A 16286-nucleotide genomic window follows, 5' to 3' on the forward strand; every position below is an offset into this window, starting at 1 on the left:
TTGTCGACAAAAGGTGGTCAGCAGAGGTGTCACGCTTTTCGGTTGGTCGAAATGGTTATGACGTCAGAGTGCACGGATTCGAAGTAATGAGGACACCCACGGATGCCTGACGCCCCCTTTTGGAGCATACAACTAATAAAATAATTGTCCTCCGCTCCAACAGGGGGCGTAAGGCGTCCGAGGGTGACCACATTACACACCTCATTACTGCGAACAGGGTCATAGATACAACCGAACTCATCGAAGCTGATAGAGAGAGTCGTGCTAAAGAAGCAGTGAAAGTCGGCAGTCAAAGTGTGTTGTCGTAATGTGTAGTCCAAGTGTGTAGTCGAATAAAGCACTTGTACTGCACAGTCTCGCAGTCAATGCCAAACAGTGCGTGAGGAAAGCTTTCGCCTTGCAGCACTTTAGAGAGCCAAAGCGGCGCCTGAATTTTTTTGTGGATGTTTTATTTGGTAATTTCCTGCTTCGACATTCTGTATTTTCCCAGTGCCGATTTCGCATGCATGTCTGTTACCCACAGACCCCGCTCTGTTTCTTTAACCTTTCTTACCCTATACTTCCTGACTTTCTCCCGACTGCTGTCTAGATATTAGCCTGTCAATTTTCTATTTCGCCTTCATCATTTTCTATCGATATCCTCGTGTATATAATCAACTGAAAACTTTCCTTGCCCACTGCTTTCCCCCGTTTCTCTCAATTGCTTCTCATATTCTATCTTACTGCCAGCTTCGCTGCTCTCGTATGACACCCATCCCATGTCTCCTTGTACCCCCTGATGCGGTGTGCTGCCATTTTCTCCCAAATCAGGCCTACTAACACTGCGTTGTTTGATTTCTAACCTTGCTTGAACTTCTCGTCTCATGCTCAGGACAGCATTCGACAAGGAACCATCACCTTTTTCCAGCACCATATTATACTTTCGTTCCTATTGTAATTACAGAGAGTCCTATTTTTCATGACAGCTGCATTCCTGCTACCTTTAGTCATGCACCCCCGCCTTCTTACGTCATGCATTTAGCCAGGGTAGCGCGCGTAGTTATTGGCTTATGTCACTTTGAGCCGACCATTATTTCTTGTGCATGTGCACGGTATCGCAGAGATAGGCGTCTCTCTTTGTGAGTGCCGCAGTAAGACTAGGAATGCCGAAAGATGGCTTCTCTGACGCATTTCCAAATCCGTGTAGGTAAAGTTACACACATGGGCCATTCCAGTGTCTATTGAAATGGGCAGGGCAAATCATAGTAATTAAACTAGTCAATTGTTTTTGACTGCAATAGCACGCAACTGCGACACAGGCGGTCATTTTCACGAAAAAGTGGCGCAGAGGTCTGCTGCTGTGTTATCCTCAAGAAATTTATTTGTGGTTTCTGACGCAGGTCCTTAAAAACTTTCAAATGCCCGAGTGCCTGAGCAAACAAAAGTAAGACAGATATCTTAAGGGATTGTTTCTCCTGCATGACGCAGGATATCAGCTCGGTCATCAGGCTGTTCGTAATATGGAATGGCATGACGACCCTCCTCATCTGGTGCGCCTCCTGCGTCGATGCCTTCTACCCACGTTTACCGGTGAGCAGTTGTTTGATATCTTAACGCTAGTTATGTGCAAAGGGGTCCTGTCTCGTTCTGCAATCACCTCTGTCTGCAAGTGATGTAGAGCAGTTTGATTCTGCTACTGGTATGGAACGTGGGGTAAACATCCCAGAGCGCTCATGGCTATGAGATGTGGCACGGCGGAGGGCTCCGTACTCATATGAACCACGTGGGGCTCCTTAACGTTAATTGGTATCGCACAGCACCGGGGTGTTCTTTCTAAACGACGATCCGCTCGGGACATACGCGAAGTTTGCTAGATGGATGGACCGGATGGTTTGTGTTGGCAACCCTTCATAATCAAGCCAGGAGCCACGTATGAGCCACGTACTGCGTTTCTGCACTTGGCACATTTGTTCTTTTGCGCCTGTTTGTCCGTATCTGCAGACGCCAGCTGATGGAGGGCAGACCACCGACATGAATGTAGAGACGCAGACCACCGCCCGTCCAGAGGAAGCATCCGTGTCGGCTGTAAGTACAAATGTAGCCGTTGCGATGTGGCTGCTTCATGGGCAGTACGCAGGAAAAGATTCTATGTGAATTCCGCAAATATTGAGACTTCCGTAGGAATTTCGCACATCCTAGTTTCCTATTATTAACAAGAATACCAACATTACGCGTACTTTACAGAAAAGAAAAACTTACCGCGCTATCACTGACAAAACGGCGGCTACTGGAATGTTGGTGACCGGAGCACTTTTTTCTGCGAGGCTTCCAACGTCTCTGACGCCTCAACTTAAACAAGTGTAGGAAATTATTATTTTCAACGCAGGTTGGCTTGCATCCGAAGAGTTCACCGGTCCGTAACGCAGCTCAGTGCTCTAACGCATCTCGTCATTTTGTCTGGGTTGCCTCAGAAATGAAAGCCGGTTTACCCCATCTTCCGAGCCATGAAACGAATATATGTGCACACGCAGAACTGAGCAGTGCGCTTTCTTACCCTCATTCATCTCATGTTTATACGTTTTCAGTGGAGCTACATCCTCCCCGCACTGGCCTACACCGTCGTGGCTGCCATTAAGGTACCTGACGTTGACATCTGGAGGTTTTCCTTTTTTGTGGCCCAGATTACCCGCAAGCGCATTATATTAATGAAAGGTGGGAAGCACTAAAATAGTCAGAGAGGCAGATCTTTAATGAAAAGCATATTTTAGCTAACATGAATATTCGCTGACATGCTACTCTGCGTAGGGGAGGTAATAGGGGAGTAAATATGGAAGAAGGGTACTGCCATACAGGCGTATCAGTTAGTGCAATATTATTAAATGAAAAGAAGAAAATACACTTAACAGTTTTAGAGTTAGCCACGGAAGGGTGCGTTATTGGAAGCAAACTTGACATGAAAAGAAGGCTGTCTGGTAGCAGAGGGAACAAAAACTTGATGTTAACGGATGTACGCAGTGGTGGTAGCAATGGGGAAAATTTTAGCAATCTCGCGGGTGATCAATGAATGACGTACAGTCGTTTTTGTCTAAGGAGATGTGCCATCGTGTGAAGCTGGCCGTGCAGCCCCTACAAGGAAGCCAAGATTATTCTAGTTACATGTAGATAGGTTTCTTGAAGACCTGCTTTGATTTTAGTGTTCACTCACATTCAGCAGCCATTCCACAGCTTAAATGCAATACTCCCAAGCAATAATTTAGACCGTGCAATAATTCTGATATCCTAGCTTCTATTTGTATTGCCCTAAGTCTGTCTTACTTAGCTATACTACGTAACAAATGACGCGTCCTTTTGTCATGAAGCATGTGCTAAACAAAAGTCAGTTATCTCGACAATGTGCCTAAAAGAAACAATGAACTTCCTCCATATGACGTTTCCTATAAAGGTAACACCTTAGGATACAAGTTTAGTACCATGATCGAGTACTGCCTTTACTCTTTGTAGGCGCTTATTCTCCTCTGCGTCTACGTCAACTACCTCTCCGACCTGCAAGAAGAAGCGCCGGTGATCGCAGCCGACGATGCCATATCCTGCCGAGAATCCAGCTACACTCAGCCCAATGACGCAAGCACCTGGGACCGCTTCATATGGCGTCGCAAGGTTTCTCGGCATTCGAAGCAGCCAAGCATCGCCTCTTCATCGAAGCACCACTCCGGGAGGAACAGCCCATCAGTGAAGCAGCCGCAGCGCGTCAGTGTGAACGCCCAAGGACCGTCCGCCCAAGAACCAGCTCTGCTGGAGAATTGGTTCGAGCCCACCGCCCATTTACGTCACAACGTGTACGATGACGATGCCGAAGGCGCTCCCCTGCAAGTCGTGCCGAACAAGGGCGCAGTGTCTTACGTCTGGGGTCACGATGCTGGAAGCGCTAGGGACAGCAAGCAGATCACGGCAACGCAGTCTAAAAAGGCAGGCCATGGCTTGCCCAGCTTCGACGCTTTGCAGATGGTGCTCTTCGGCAGCAGGAAGAGGGCGCACGGCAAAGCGGGACGCCAAGAGAGCCCAGAGAGAGGGGAGGAGTCCATCGTCAGCACAGCGAGCAGCACCGCTTCCGCCACGCCTAGTCGCGCTTCGCGAAAGAAACAAAGAGCTCCATCGTCAACTGAGTTCAACTTCGAAGAGTACCTCGAGCAGAGGAGGAGAGAAGCGTCCTCACAGGTGGGGACTGCGCTGCCGGACGGGAGCAACTCGGATAGCAAGGCGAGCTGCCGTATTCCGCCAGACCCGCCATTGGTCCCGACTGCGAACGACTCTAGTGCACCGGCGGAGTCTGCGACCCAAGTCGCCACAGCGATGCAGGTGCAGCATAGGCCGGGAGATCTCAAAGAGGAAGAAACGGTCTGCGCAGTTCCTGCTACCAATACGCCGGCGGACGACAGACCAGAGCAAACTGCGTCTGGTCCCGAGCCATCGCTGTTGCCATCGCGGGAGGTCGTCAGTATCGCTGAAGTGATGGAGCTCGACAAAGAAGGAGACCACGGCGGTGTGCCAGGTCGTCTGATTGGTGCATCTACCCGTGTAACCTCTACGGATGACGCTGAATACCGAAAGAAGCCTGTATTCACTGGCGTGAACACCGGAGCAACTACACTCGTCCGGGACCACTTGTCCGTAGACCGATCCGTTGTAGTCAGTGCTGCATTACCCGCAGTCGAAAGTCCAGCACAGCAGCCTGAACCGGTCACTAGAGCCAACCAAGCCGACGGACCGTATGAAGAGCGCGCAATCGAACCCATCGTTATCGGCAAGACCGAGCCCGAATCGCAGAAGCCGTGCACTGAGCAGCCGGACACCCATGTTGGGGGAGGCGTTCTGCCTCCGTCTACATTCCAGGGACCGGTGCTGGTTAAGGACAGGCGCAACAGCAGGAGAAAGAGCGACGGGTATCCTGCCGAGGAGTGTCAGGAACAGCCTCGTTCGGACACGCCGCTGGGGAGGGCTTCCGGTAGTGGAAGTGCTGACGAAGACATCCAAGAGGATTCGCAACAGGGCATCAAGCATGAGGCGTCGCCAGACGAGGAGCGCACTACCGAGATGGTGACTGGTGCGTTCTCAGTGGAAACAGAAAAGACCTAGGCCACCAGTTCACCTTTTACAAAGATATATAATACGTGAGTGACGAGGAGGTTTTGCGAAGGTATCTTGTTTTGCAAGTGTTGCCCTCTACAACAAACACCTATTTGATGACATTTTCTTATTCTTTTTCTTCGGTGCTTTTTTTTGTGACAGTGTTCGTACAGTCACAACAACGGCTTCGGAGTAGATATCGAATATTCAGCCTTATTTTTTAGTCGGTTGCCCGAAATGGACAGCTTTCTTTAGTTGTACTTTTCAGGAATATGTGAATGAACTTTTGCCATGTTGAGAAATTTTATGAAATAATTTTCGCGGCCAGTGTTGGTCTTTTCGTTACAGCCACGAAGAAATGCTCGAAATGGCGCCCACTACAATCTATGGCTCTTATCATTTGTTATGAATTATATACTTTTCAAGTATCAAGGTTCTTGAAAACAAAAGGTGCCGTAACGACATTTGAACGAGTCTGTTGTGCTGCGTTGAGTTGTGTACCTCAAAAACAGAAGTTCTGGACAGATGTGAACTCATGCGAGAACGGCGGCGAACATTCGTTCGTGCCACATTTATTCCGAAAACTGCGCCCTTGACTGCTAGATTGAAAATGTACCAGGGGAATGACTGCTACAAGGTGCCCTAGCTGAGCGAGTGGAGGCTGTGCTCCATTTAGTTTGCAATGCTGAGAACGAAGACTCTTCCCTCTCTTCGAAAGTGCATTATCAATGGAGCTGCAACTATTGTAGTAGAGCCGTGTTGGATTCTGAAGGAACTTCTGGTCACGGCTTTCACGAACTCTGGTCAGTGCGGTCACGGCTTTGTTACAGCTTTACGTGCTTCATACATTGGAAAAAATGCTGTTGTGGTTTTATGGCAACAGAACAGAACATCGTAACTCACGAGCAAGTTTAGCCTTTTATTTGTTTTTGCCGCAGCGCGTAATGCTTCATGCTTGACAGAGGGCCTTTCTCTTCACCTTTCCGGTGTCTGTCCTGGGCAAACGATCGACGAAGTGGACTCCTCCATAGAGGTGCTTGTGCGGAGCGCAAGACTCTGTGAAAGGAGTCAAGAAAACATGGTACACATTTCCACAATTCCGCTGTTTTCACCACGTGAAAAAAACCTTTATTCCTCCTCACATTTACTACCAGCATCCAGTGCCAGAATTTTAGTACCACCGTCTTACTGGCACCTTTGTAACAAGGAGCAATAACAAGAAGTTCGTACCGAAACGTTAGTACCATGAGTAGTGTGCCCACAGAACGTGATATGCGATCAGTTTGGTGCGACGTCACGGTTTATCAGTTTTGGTGGCACGCAGTGGTTCACGTGATTTCGAGGAATCACTGTGATATTAAAACACTTCATTGTGTGTTTCGCAAACCCTTCACTGACAAGGATGCTTTCTGAAGCTTTTTACTGTATAACAGCCTGATGCTTTTCTGCCGGGTGAATGTTGCCCGCGTAGTATGTCGTAAGGAAAATTACTCGCGTTCACTCGGTCTTTCAAGATAACATTTGCAGAAAATGGAGGCTTGCTTAAGTGTGTGGTCTGTGCATGCCATACTATCTAGGTTATGATCTATGACGGAACGTAACAGTCGGTGCACTGATTGTGTAAGTTTGGAGAGACGCATCGCTGGCAGTGCTTCGCGCCTGAGGAAGAAATGCCTGGAAGTTCAGTGGTTTGCGGTTAACATGGGTTTAACGTCACAAAGCGACTCAGGCTATGAGGGATGCCATAGTGAAGGGCTCCAGAAATTTCGACCACCTGGGGTGTCTTTAACGTGCACTGACATCGCACAGTGCACGGGCCTCTAGAATTTCGCCTCCATCGAAATCCGACTGCCCCGGTCGGCATCGAACCCGCGTCTTTTGTGTGAGCACCCGAGCGCCTTAACCTCTGAGCCACCGCGGCGGCAGTGCCCCTTTTAAGGGGACCATTGATCTGCAGTTCACCATGTCTCACGCAAATTGTATCTTCTTTATTCCCTCACACTTCTCAATTTCATTTGGCCTGTTGACTCTGTGCCTACGGACTTAGGCTCAAATGTCGGCAGCGGCAGCTTCCTTTTGATAAAGGCGAAGTGCAAAAGAAGCGCGTGCTCTGTTTGATGTGAGTGGCCATTAAAGAACCCGAAATGTTCGAAGTTATTCCGGAGCACTAAGCTACAGGGTCTCCCGCAGCCTAAGGGGAGATTTGGTGCGTTAACATAGCAGTTCTTTGCCGTATCGCGCTATCTTTGCATTATTTTAAAACCCACTCCTTCGGGTCACCCATACGTCATGTGATCTGGCCACGTGACAATGAACTCATTTAGAACGAATGAGTCGATCTCTGAACGGTAAACATTGCGCTCCTGAAAGAATGAGTTGATCTCTGCACATTAAGCTTTGCGCTTCTGAAGAACGCAGGGGCGCTTTGCTGATTCTCGTCTTTTCACTCACCCGCCACGGCGTTCTTGATGCGGGCAACGATGTCCTCTCTGCAGATCTGCTCGCTTCCTGTAGCGAGCACCACGTACGCCGCGGCTGCCTCGCCGTACTCGTGGTGCGGCACTCCAGCCACGGCCACCTCGGCCAGGCATTCACCCGCAGTCTTCAGGATGAGCTCCTCGAGTTCTGCCGGGGCCACCTGGTTGTCCATGCACCGGATGAGCTCCTTCAGGCGCTCCACGAAGTAGAACCGGCCGTCCCCGTCGTAGTAGCACATGTCTCCTGAAGGTATATGTATACTCCATGGGTCTCGACATGCAAGGACCCTTTACATTAAGGAAGGTGACGAGACTTCTTAACTTTGCTCCTCCTTCAGCCTTCGCCCATTGCGACGAGAGATACTGTCCTTGGAAGAAAAAAACTATGAAGGAAATAAAGCCTGCGGAAAGCTCCAGTCACCTCAGCGAAGTTACGTCAGGCCGACATATGTTAGAAAGGGCTTTTAAAAAGAAATAAAAATATAACTGACTTGCCCGCAACGCCAGATGGCACAACGGGCTTAAAGCGATTATAATATAAAACAATAAGGCCGCCAATAAGAAATTTAGAAAAGAAAAAGAAAAAGTAGTCACACTACACGGCACGCTCTTGATTTCTTCGGATGATGGTCAATCCTTCGGTGATCCTTCTCGGGAGCTTCTTAAAAGTCTCCGCGCTCCTATGGAGAGCCCTTAAGCTGTGATGTTGGAACCGACGTCCACAACTAAAACAACGAAACACATCCTTGGAGAAGGAGTGCCCGCAAGTTAACTTATAACCTCCATTACGAGGGTTGCTGGATTCAAAAGATGGCCATGCCGCCGGACTATCAGTGTCTTGCTGCAACCGTTGTCTAAAGGAACGCTCCCCGCGTTTTCTTCCCTTAGCTGGGTCACGTGCCTCGCTTTGCCTGTCTAACAAAAGCAACGAAAACAGTTATAGCCCTACTATAATTTCTTAAACTCCTCCTTTTACTAGATGTGTCATTTAGCATGCGAGCACCGATATGTATCTGACACATGAGCGTTATTTTCAAAAAGTTTTTTGTCTAGAGGCAGTGCATACTTACCCGAGTGGCACCAGCCTTCTTGGTCGAAGAACTCGGCAGTAGCTTCGGGCTTGTTGTAGTACCCTTTCATGGTGCTCGGGATCCGGTAGCAAAGCTCTCCGTTTTCGTTCGGTCCCAATTCCTCGCCAGTCTCCGTGTCTATGATCTGACGAGATGAGTGGTTGACATGTTACAGGAAAGGTAGCAACAAGAAACGCACCGCCCAAACAGGAATACCTTGCTTAAGACAGTTCCAGAAACAGGTATACATGGTTGCCCCCTGCGGTACATTTATTACTTGGGCGTTTCAAAGGAGAACTAAAATATTAATATTCAGCCCACATCTGCACCATACTAATGGACCTTGATTTTAATGAAGAAATTGTTCCCACTCCTCCATCTCGCATTTTTTGGGGAGTTGAAAGACTGGCTAAGGCGTCCGCACTTAGCCAGAAATTTTGCACGCAGTGGTAGCACTGGCACTGGTTGTTTAGATAACGAGTCGTAAATCCAAGCGACATGAGAGGTGTTCAGTTAGTTCAAACAACGAAGAAGATTGTTGTGTTTCACGTGTTTTGAGACGTGCTAATCCATTTAAACAGGTTTTAGGGCCAAATAGCCGGTAACGCTGATGAAGTCACATATTATGCTGGTCATCTCTTAAGAATATGCCGGCTGCTGAACCACCATGTTCCGGCAACGCCTTGTAGATGGCATGGTATCTTTGGGGCAAGGGGGGCTCAATTTTCAACTGCTCTTGCGCCCATACTTTGCGTCAACAGCTTTGTTTTTCAGCGCGGTAGAGCTCGATGGGCAACACTCTCGGTTCGAGCAGGCCTAGATAACAACAAGGGCCACTGAGATGTTTAAACGCACCCTAAGGGCCTCTTCATCTGGCTTACGTTCTTAGTGAAATTAGTTTCCTGACTGTTTAAGGCTCTGTTGATGTTTTTCCAAGCCTCATTTATTACTAAGGAGATTTCACTTCCGAATCTTACCGCCACTAAGTATGAACTCGTGACGACTGCAGCGGGAAGGACTCCGTGATATGTGTTTCATCGTGAATGTTAGAGTTGCCTATAGCCTCCGGGATCCCCACCAAGAAATCTGCGTCGATGTGCTACAGCTTACCTGCGGAAAAGACCGTCGGTGGAAATACCTGTATATCATTTTTGGGAATTTTCTGGCTTACAAAAGCTGCGTTTCCAGTAAAAGTAGCGCCTTTCTCTGTTAAAATGCGGTAATGTCTCAGTAACGGTCCACTTCAATTTTTTTTCTTAGTGCCGCGGTAACGCATCACATTGCAAACAAAAGCACTTGCCGCCCACAGTACATACATATCCGCGAAGTTACGATGGCCTCATTCATGTTGTGAAGATCAGCATGAAACAAAATGGTACAGTTATGAAGAAAAAAGGGTCTTGTTAAAGAAGGTAGCCTTGACAGAACAACGGGTAGGTTATTGGTGTTAACGTCTTTCACCAGCAGTTGCGCCCAGCGTTTGTGTCGTGTATTTGATTAATTAATTTGTAAAATTCTGCCAAAGCTTTCCAAAAGCTGGCATACACATGGAATGTGATCAACAGGATCAGTACGGGTCTGCCACCTTTTTGTTTTTGCGAGCGATAAACTGAAGTTTAGGAGGTCAGCAAGGATCATAGCAAGGATCTGGTGCCGCCGTTGCTGACTTAAGCCACCGCCACCGCTGCTGACATGTTGGATGACAAAGATGCCATCAGCCGTCTCACGCGTGCTGTCTAGTAGCGTGAGACGCATTGCCGAAAGGGTATTACATATATTTTCTGCAAGAAAGCGAGAACAGGTGGCTGGTGATGGGGTATAGTTTAGTTTATGTTTAGGGGGTTTAACGTCCCAAAGCGACTAAGGCTATGAGAGACGCCGTAGTGAAGGGCTCCGGAAATTTCGACCACCTGGGGTTCTTTAACGTGCACTGACATCGCACAGTACACGGGCCTCTAGAATTTCTCCTCCAAAGAAATTCTAGCCGCCGCGGCCGGTATCGAACCCGCGTCTTTTGGGTCAGCAGCCGAGCACCATAACCGCTGAGCCACCGCGGCGGCGGTGATGGGGTATAAAAGAAACCTATATAAGGGGCTCTGCCATGCCAACAGTCTTCCCGTAGAAATCCTTAAGCACATAGGAACGAAAAGACCTCATTTATTCAGTTTCTTAGTGGCAGCAGGGGAACGCCATAGTCAATCGCTTATTCCTGAATTAAGTCGCATGAGTGAGAGCTTGTGTAAATTATCACCTAAAGTGGGATCGCGTAGAGTTCGCTGAGGCGTCTATTAACGGTCCCTGATGATGGTTGTACATGAAATTGTCTGTACATAGTATCTGTACAAGATGAAATAATTTGTGGAAATAAATAATTGTCAGAGCAAGAAATTTCTAAACGTCGACACAAATGACATAATCAGTCGCATTAATAACGTGTAAAACACAAGCGGCACTTGCAACTTATTCTAAATAGTCACCTTATGCCTGGAAACAAACTCAACCTTTGTCTTGCAACGATCTGTCGTAGCAGCAAAGCAAAGCGAACATAGAAGATCTGAAACTGTTGCACTAACCACGGCAGATAGATGATCGAAGATATTTTACCACGGCTTCTAGACGAGACGACCGTTCTTAATCAACGTTCTCTGAAGTGAAAATACTTGCCGGAAATATTGCTTAGAATTTTTTAATGTTTTGTTTTTGTATCTATAGCAGTTTCTTTGAAAAAAAAATTTCGCGTATCCTCACGTGCTACGCAGAATAAGAATAAGAATGCAGCCTATGAATGTAACAATTTCAGAGTCTCTTTTGATTCAGCTGCCTTTGTATTTCGATGGCAGGGACCTGGCAAGCCATCGTAGAAAGACATTCCTTCTCCTGCAGTCTATCTTGGTGTTTGAATAAAAATACTAATCAATTACTGAATTGCTACATTATTATATATTCATAAACATTTAGTAATAATGAAGCACCAAACTTGAGTTTCAGTTTAAGTATCGGAGAATGACACCGAGAGCAACACGCTCCCTCGTGCGGGGCACTCTCGATACCGGCAAACCACCGTCTCTCGATACCGATGAGTCCCAAGCCGACCGCTTCTGCGGTTTCAAGAAATTATCGACGATTGCAAAAACAGGCATCGCCAATTCCCTCCATCGTCAAAGGGGTTGTCGAAGGGGGACGAACTCATTCTGCGACAGCTACAGACGAGCACCTACTGGTGTCCCGCAATGGCTGCTCCCTATGACCGGAAAGTCAATCCTTTGGGCCCACACTGTGACGAGCTCTGTTCGCTATCTCATACGGTATGTGCCTGTCAACACAGTCCCTACTTCCCTCCTCACCCCAACCCCACTGAAGAGGCTTAGGAGACTTTCCTCCTGGAGTGTGGCGGAGCAAGCTGCCCTCGCACGTCGGGCTCGCCAGGCGGCGGGATCTTGCGGCATCCCGGACTACAGACGCGGACCAAGATGATGCCGGAATTCACTATCTGCACCGGCGAATCCTCTACATTAAGGCGAAAGCCTTTCATGGCTCGTACTGTCGTCCGTTAGCAAAGCGTGTCCCACCCGTTTAACTCGGGAACTAAAAAAAGATAGAAGAAAACGAATGGTTGCTTCAGAAAGAGGAGGATGGTTTAGGTTTATGGGGTTTAACGTCCCAAAGCGACTAAGGCTATGAGAGACGCCGTAGTGGAGGGCTCCGGAAATTTCGACCACCTGGGGTTCTTTAACGTGCACTGACATCGCACAGTACACGGGCCTCTAGAATTTCTCCTCCAAGGAAATTCAACCGCCGCGGCCGGGATCGAACCCGCGTCTTTTAGGGTCAGCAGCCGAGCACTATAACCACTGAGCCACCGCGGCGGCAGAAAGAGGAGGAAAAAACCTAGAAGCCAAGTTTGATGACTGCAGATTAATTAAATAATTAGAGGCGAAATGCCGAAATTGCGTCGAAATAGCGCGGACGTCGCTATAGCCACGGAAACAGTGTGACGTCACATCCACCTGAAGTCGTTACGGCATAGTGAAAATTGTCACAAAATGGTCGGAAAAACGCCGGATTTGTGTCAAATTATATGGAAAAATGTGTAATTAAGCGTAATCAACACTTAAGATTCCCGAAAGATGTATAATTTGGGTATCGATATAGCCACGGGAACGGTGTGACGTCATATTCACCGGAAGTCGTCACGGCATAGTGTCCTAGGCTTCCGCCTCTCAACACTTTAGTTGCCAAAGTGTACTCGCAATTTTTTGTTTATTAAAGGTTTGCTCTCTGTTTCTCTCCTCCGGTGACCACCAAATCTTCCACAAGGCCGGCGCTCGCCAAAGCTTCTCACCTTAATCTCGACCATGGGCGCCGGGTAGCCCAGGTAGCCGGCGCTGATCTCGTCAGCAGGCGGGGAGCACACGATGCCGCAAGACTCGGTGAGTGCGTACAGGTTTCGCAGGCAGAGCAGGTCGCCGAACGCGCGACACACGGCCTCGGCGAGCGACTGAGACACCACGCTGCCGCCCACGTTGATCTTGCGGACGCTGTCCAGGCACACGCCACGCCGGAGCATCTCGCCCACGATCTGGCGGAGCCGCGTCGGGAAGCTGGCGAACGTGGTCACCTGGTGCGAGAACACGTTAGAATCAGTATGGTTATTCCTGCAATCGTCGCAAGGAGTTGTAATTGCCGAAATCAAAAAGAGAAAAAAATGAAATTGCAGCGCGATACGCCGCATGTTCACCGGCGCGCCACCATTCCGCCACTGAATATCCTGTTTCCAATTTACCCCGGCTCTCAAGACAACAACAGTGCTCACGCCTACAGCTCAATGGGTTACTACATTCGCTTAATACTTATTAATGCGAAAGCATTATACCCCTCATGCTACGGAAAATCCGTCACCTCCAAAGAGCCATACACAGCTTTCAGGGCAACACAACTCAGTTGGCGCACAAGCTCCGGGAGAAGTACTTGTGCACCACCCAGGACCCCCGCGGGCCGGCATACTCTTATGCAGGTTCTGAGAACGTTGAGCTGGATCAACCGTTCCAGCTCCATGACCTGAGGGCGGCCCTGGCAAAAATGAAACGTGGCACCGCTCCGGGTCGGGACAAAATTACAGTCAAATTGTTAGCCAACCTCCCCGACCCGACATACTTGTCTTTACTGAATTACATTAACTCAATCTGGCTTGGGGAAGTACCACTCCCCATCGACTGGAAGACCGCCCTGGTCACCTTCATTCCTAAACCTGGAAAGGCCATCAACACGGACAACCTCCGCCCCATCTCTCTGACTTCTTGTGTGGGCAAACTCATGGAGACGATGGTACGCGACAGGCTGTCCGAGTTCATGGAATCCAAACATCTTTTCGCGGACACCATGTTCGGGTTTCGCCCACAGAGATCTGCACAGGATGTCCTGCTACAACTCAATCGGGCTGTCCTTGACCCCGTCGAATGCGCTCATAATGACAAGGTCGTACTCGCCTTGGATTTGAAGGGAGCATTCGACAACGTTACCCACGAGATCATTCTCACCCACCTTTCTCAAACTAACTGCGGCAGAAACGCCTTTCAATACATTCGGCAATTTTTGACAGACAGACAATCTTACATTCGAATCCAGGATAAGGAACATGGCCCTTTTCATTTAGGAACCAGGGGTACACCACAGGGCGCGGTGCTCTCTCCCCTTTTATTCAATCTGGCTATGATGCGCCTACCGGCCCAGCTGGGCGCTGTCACCGGTGTACAGCATGCGCTGTACGCCGATGACATCGCCCTGTGGGCCACACAGGGTTGCCTTGGAGACATTGAGGCCAACCTGCAGGAGGCGGCGACCATAGTGGACCGTTATGCTCGCCGCTGCGGCCTCCAATGCTCAACCCAATAGTCTGAATTTGTGCACATACGCCCCTCACCAAAGTGCACAGCCAAAATTTCATTGTCTCTTGAGACAGGTCCAATCCCTGAAAAAATCGAAGTACGGGTACTGGGGCTCTTTATACATCAAGACAGACGGTCAGAAACAACATTGGCCAAACTCCGTCAGGTGGGGGACCAGGTGGGCCGCTTAGTCCGCCGGGTTTCTAACAAGCGCGGGGGGTTACGATGTAAGGACGCCTTGCGGCTGGCGCATGCATTTGTAACCAGTCGAATTCTATATTCGACTCCATACCTCCACCTGCGGAAGCAAGACGAGGATTCACTCGAAGTCATCCTCCGCAAAATTATTAAGCGGGCTCTGGACCTCCCCGTGACCACCTCCAACAAGCGCCTCCTGGGGCTGGGCATGGTGAACACATTTCGGGAGCTCTGGGAAGCCCACTTGACTAACCAATACACACGTCTCTCGAAGACATCGTCGGGTCGCCGCCTCCTTGCCCGACTACACATCCAACATACCACTCTCATGGAAGGGCGCGTACGTATTCCATCCCAGTGGAGATGCGCCCTCCACGTGCGCCCTCTTCCCGCGAACATGAACCGTGAGGACCATAATGGCCGGCGCCTGGCGCGGGCGGAAGCCCTGGCCCGCCACTATGGATCGAAACCCGGCGTATTCTACGTGGATGCCTCCGGCCCCCACCATGGGGGATGGTTCACGGCCGCAGTCGTCCACGAATCCAAAACAGTGAACGGCCTTACTTTCCGAGCCCGTGACATAACACACGCGGAGGAGGTCGCCATTGCTTTGGCTGCATCTCATTCCAATTCAAAAACAATTATTTCCGACTCGCGAGGGGCATGTCGGAACGACGAGCAGGGCTGGGTACCGTATCTAGCCTACCGCATTCTCCAAAACAGCGTCTATACCGGGGACCCCGCTCACCGGCGTATCGTTTGGGCTCCTGCTCACATGGGCCTTGAGGGAAATGAGGCAGCTGACGCCGCCGCCCGCGCGCTCTCTCACCGGACATTCCCCTCTGACCCCGACGATCAGGAACTCGAATTCTCTCCAGCTTACTCGTTTAAGGACATTTCTTTACTTTATCAATCTGGCCATAGTCTTTATCCCCGCCCGTGTAAAGGTCTCTCAAAGGCGGAGGAGCGGCTTCTGCTTCGCCTATATACAAATACTTTGCTGTGCCCGGCAGCTCTAAAACACTTTGACCCTTCTTTCTCTGTCAACTGTCCGCACTGTGCGGAGAAGTCTTCGGACATCTACCACATGGTGTGGGCCTGCCCCTCCAACCCTGCTATCCCCCCTCACCCCAACCCAACCCGGGAGGACTGGGAGGCGACCCTGCTCGGCTGCTCTGACCTGCAGGCCCAACAGGCCCTGGTCGCGCGAGCCCGGGCAGCGGCCGACGCCACTGGGGTTCCGAACTAGGGACCTCCACCTAGTACTTGTGAGGGCTGGCCCCCTTTGGGTCAGCTCATACCTCACCTCCCGAAGTTTATCTGTAAATAAATGTTTTCCACCACCACCGAAGCGACGACGCCGGTTGTAACAGATACCCCAAGCTCAAATCCCCCTCCGCCACAGCCGCTCTTCCTCCTGCTTTTTTTATACTCTCACTTCACTCCCTTTCCTCACCGCGTGGTTTAGGTGTCCACCGACAATGAGCGTGAATGCGACTTTCCTAAAAAATGGCAGTTGCTTAGCTCTGCCTTGCCAGAATACAGTAGCCTGA

The 16286-nt window shown here is 49.6% G+C and overlaps 2 protein-coding genes across 3 annotated transcripts in view; one reads left to right on the forward strand and one right to left on the reverse strand.

Annotated features, from left to right (window-relative positions):
* Nucleotides 1-5112, forward strand: part of LOC149366466 (uncharacterized) — an 11904-nt gene extending 6792 nt beyond the window's left edge. The window contains exons 5-8 of the mRNA XM_089559692.1: nt 1468-1576; nt 1988-2064; nt 2565-2615; nt 3481-5112. Of these exons, the coding sequence (XP_089415818.1) occupies nt 1468-1576; nt 1988-2064; nt 2565-2615; nt 3481-5112 (1869 nt within the window). The remainder of the gene's footprint in view (nt 1-1467; nt 1577-1987; nt 2065-2564; nt 2616-3480) is intronic.
* Nucleotides 5113-6009: 897 nt separating this feature from the next.
* LOC149366467 (luciferin 4-monooxygenase-like) overlaps nt 6010-16286 on the reverse strand; it is a 32818-nt gene continuing 22541 nt past the window's right edge. For both annotated transcript variants that reach the window (XM_089550902.1, XM_089550898.1), the window contains 4 exons: nt 12993-13268; nt 8651-8795; nt 7555-7824; nt 6010-6159 (listed from right to left, as the gene is read on the reverse strand). In XM_089550902.1, the coding sequence (XP_089407028.1) occupies nt 6053-6159; nt 7555-7824; nt 8651-8795; nt 12993-13268 (798 nt within the window). In that variant the 3' untranslated portion in view covers nt 6010-6052. The remainder of the gene's footprint in view (nt 6160-7554; nt 7825-8650; nt 8796-12992; nt 13269-16286) is intronic.

The sequence above is a fragment of the Amblyomma mixtum genome, chromosome 1 (genome assembly GCF_055824585.1).
Source record: "Amblyomma mixtum isolate Tamu chromosome 1, ASM5582458v1, whole genome shotgun sequence".
NCBI lineage: Eukaryota > Metazoa > Arthropoda > Arachnida > Ixodida > Ixodidae > Amblyomma > Amblyomma mixtum.